This window comes from Cibotium barometz, chromosome 25 (genome assembly GCF_041138505.1).
Source record: "Cibotium barometz isolate CiBa-2024 chromosome 25, ASM4113850v1, whole genome shotgun sequence".
Classification (NCBI taxonomy): domain Eukaryota; kingdom Viridiplantae; phylum Streptophyta; class Polypodiopsida; order Cyatheales; family Cibotiaceae; genus Cibotium; species Cibotium barometz.
The window spans coordinates 39,517,951-39,521,301 of record NC_141070.1 but is presented as its reverse complement, the minus strand read 5'-3'; the positions used below and the strand labels follow the sequence as shown (position 1 = coordinate 39,521,301).

General features: G+C 41.8%; 1 protein-coding gene across 1 annotated transcript; it reads left to right on the top strand.

The window, feature by feature from the left end:
• Window positions 1-339: 339 nt before the first annotated feature.
• On the top strand, window positions 340-2,028 carry LOC147624557 (uncharacterized). The gene is made up of 2 exons (XM_086819573.1): window positions 340-1,217; window positions 1,319-2,028. The coding sequence occupies exons 1-2, from the start codon at window positions 459-461 to the stop codon at window positions 1,343-1,345; spliced, it is 786 nt and encodes a 261-aa protein (XP_086675699.1). The 5' UTR covers window positions 340-458; the 3' UTR covers window positions 1,346-2,028.
• The last annotated feature ends 1,323 nt before the right edge of the window (window positions 2,029-3,351 follow it).

Genomic DNA, 3,351 nt, shown 5'->3' with positions numbered 1-3,351 from the left:
CTGGCGTGGTAGTAGAGCAGAGGGATAGTGTGTGTGTGTGTGTGGACCAAAATAGCCATAACCGTTTTTTTTGGGGTAATGCGCATTGTGATATGATTTATTGATACTACCCACGCACACACATAAAGTTAGCCTTGACAGGTGTGGCATCAATTGTGCTAGAATTGCAACACTGCAGGTGATTCTACATTCACTAGGTCCGCACACATTGCCATGACCCGTGTTGGGCAGATATCTTCATTTGCCACATCAGCTTCTGAGGCGCAGCACGACCTGAAAATTGAATACCGACCCTTATATTCAAGGGGAAGGCCAAAATTAAGCTTGGCCTTCTTAGCAAACAAATTTTCCTATTTCTTATATATAAAATTTAGAAAACTTTCCGCCTTCTAGGTTTTGAGGGCCAAAAAGGGAGCACTGCGAGATTAGGGTTTGAACGCAAGGCGTTTTCTGCAGTCATGGTGTCTTGCAAGGTTGCTCCGCACATCCGCCGACTGGGAGCTTCCGTCTTGCACCATCATGCAAGAGGCTTCTGCCACAAGGTGGATGCTGGTCCGGATGTGGGGAGCTCAACAGTAAGGCTCCTCAGGCTTTTAGAGAAGAACGTGAAGGCCTCCGGGAAGCAGCTTGTTCATATCCTGAGAAGACGACTCCAGGAGGAGGAGCGGGAGAGGCAGAAGCAGGAGAACCATCTCCTGCAACGTCTGGAGGAGGCGAAGGAGGCGGGCCTGAAGCAGGAGAACCATCTCCTCCAACTCTTGAAGGAGAAGGAGAGAGTTTTGCAGAGCGAGATGGAGCTCCGCGCGAAAGACAAGATAGAACTTCTCAGAGCCAGAGGGCTCAACGACGTCCGCGGCCTCTTTGAGCTACTTGATGAGCGCCTCGCCCAAACGGCGAACATTACGGCCCGAATGAAGGGCACCGATTTGTGGGAAGCGATCCTTAGATCCGATGCTGTCTTGGCAGCGTGCATCGAGCGGTGCACGAACGTACGTGCTGCCAACACCGCCAAGCAGGCCCTTCGCATTTACAACGTGTATTCGGTGCTGTCGCAGCATGTGCATGCGGGCAAGCACTTGGCTGACCTGCAGGCCCAAAGGGGAGCCATCGAGTTTCAGAGAGGGCCTTTGTCGCCCGAGCAGGTGGAGGTGCTGGTGTGTTTGGGATCGGCCGCTAACGTGAAGCTTGTAGAAGACAAATCTTCTGATACAAGCCAGGTAGACCTACTATTCTTCTTTGTCCTTCTATGTTTATTGCTTATTTGTTCATTGTTTGAATGTTGCCCTTATATTCATTTTTTTAATTATCGATCGGACAGGCGCATGTGATCAAAGAAGGATGCTGAAGAATGTCTTTTTGTGGCCAGCTTAGCAAAATGGAACACTCGTCATTACCATTTTTTTCTCCTGCATTTTTAAATGTCTTTTATTTTTTAAATGTATTCTCGTTTTGCCTTCACCCTCAAAAGCTCACTGTGCACCAGGGTTGCCTTTTGATGAGTGGCCCCGCCTCCCTTTCCCTTTCCTTTTTTATAATTTCAATGTAATCTTTAATGGGCAAAATTAAACGGTGCCAATATAAAATGGCTGAAAGCCCTCCATATCTGCAGAGCCAAAGAGGGGCTGTCAAAAATGTACAACTTGATAGAATTTCAAATTTTACAGCCTGTAATCATGTATTATATAGTATAGTCACATGGCATTTCATTTTTTACACCGGGGCTCGGATTTCGTATCTGTGCTACTGGTATTGGAGTACGGGCTTTACTTGTTAGATGAATACAACGCCATGGCTCTCTTTGATGAGAAGTGAGATGTGTGAAATTATGAGCCGTCTTGTATGCTCTTATAGCATTTTGTGAAGAAAGTCTCCTTTGTAGTAGCGCATAACTCAAGATAGCGCTGTTAAATCCCTTGTAACTTGGTAGTATGTTCTCCAAATGAGAACCTTCCAAAAACAAGAATTGATTCTCACATCGATTTCGATAGGGTTACGTGGGTGCTTTTCTTGAAACTGTTGTAACTCCCAAAATAGAACTCTTTTGATAGAGAGTGTCTGAAATACACATCTTTTTTAAGAAAAGTAATTTTAAAGTTTTTAACTATCAGTAATAGTGCACATAAAAATAGTCTTTTAAATTCATTAGTAATGCACATTTAAAAAAAACTCACACTTAAAAAAGGGTTATCTTTTGACAATTCGGAACATGAGTGATCTACCAACACATTATCTTCGACTTTGATATGGGTGATCTCGAAGTTATTGTTTCCTAGATTGGCAAACCTAGTGTCTTTGCTTTTGAGATTGTTTTAATTGAGACAAGAAATACTTGAGCACACAATGGTGACCCAAGACAGAGAACGTGCTATCTTACAAGTAATATACATGAAGTTTTTTCTTCTTATTTGTGAAGCTTTCTACTCTCTATGTTAATCACTCCGTGGTTTTGATACAATATTGCACAAAACCATTTGTCACTTAGATGGGATTTGATGGTACATGGTCAAGTGAAATTGGGGCAAACCAACAAATGGATTGAATCGAGTAGTCTTTTACATTCCTCAAATCTCTCTTCAATAATGGCATCCCAAAACAAAGCTTATTGAGTCTATCCATCAATGGGGTGGTTGTTACTAATGTGAGCATATGCATTAGTCTTATATGCATAAACCTTACGTAGAAGTTGCATACACGAGGCTTATGCATATGGCTAATGTTTGGGTCTCATGCATGAAGCACCATTTATATGAGGCTTATGCATAAGTCTCATGCATGAGGCTATGCAACATAAGCTTTATGCATTCATAAGCTTTAGGCATTAGCCTTATATAAATGTAAATGCATGAGGTATATGGCCACCTCTTGAGAGATGCATAGCTCTCTATAAGGCTATGCATAGAGGCTTATGACTAATGCATTGAGGCTTATACATGAGGCTTTATGTGCAAGTCTCATGCATATGGCTTGTTCATAAGCCTCATTCATAAACCTTACCTCATACATAAACCTTATGTACAAGCCTCATGCATATGGATTTACGCATATAGCTAATGCATAAGTCTCATGCATGATGCTTATGTACTAGCCTCATGCTTAAAAGTTTTAATGTCTTAGTCTCATGCATGAGGCTAAGACATATGGCCAGCTCTTGAGAGAAGCATAGCTCTCAAAAGGCTATCAATAGAGGGAAGAAAACATAAAAAACCTTAATCGTAAAAGTCCTAAAACTTACAAACCATGTTAACATGTAAAAGCATAAGAGAGGAAACATAATAGAAAGAGATCTCTTACCTTATATGAGGCTTGTATGTGTCAATAACCTATAAAACTAAACCAAATAAAGAAAAAAAA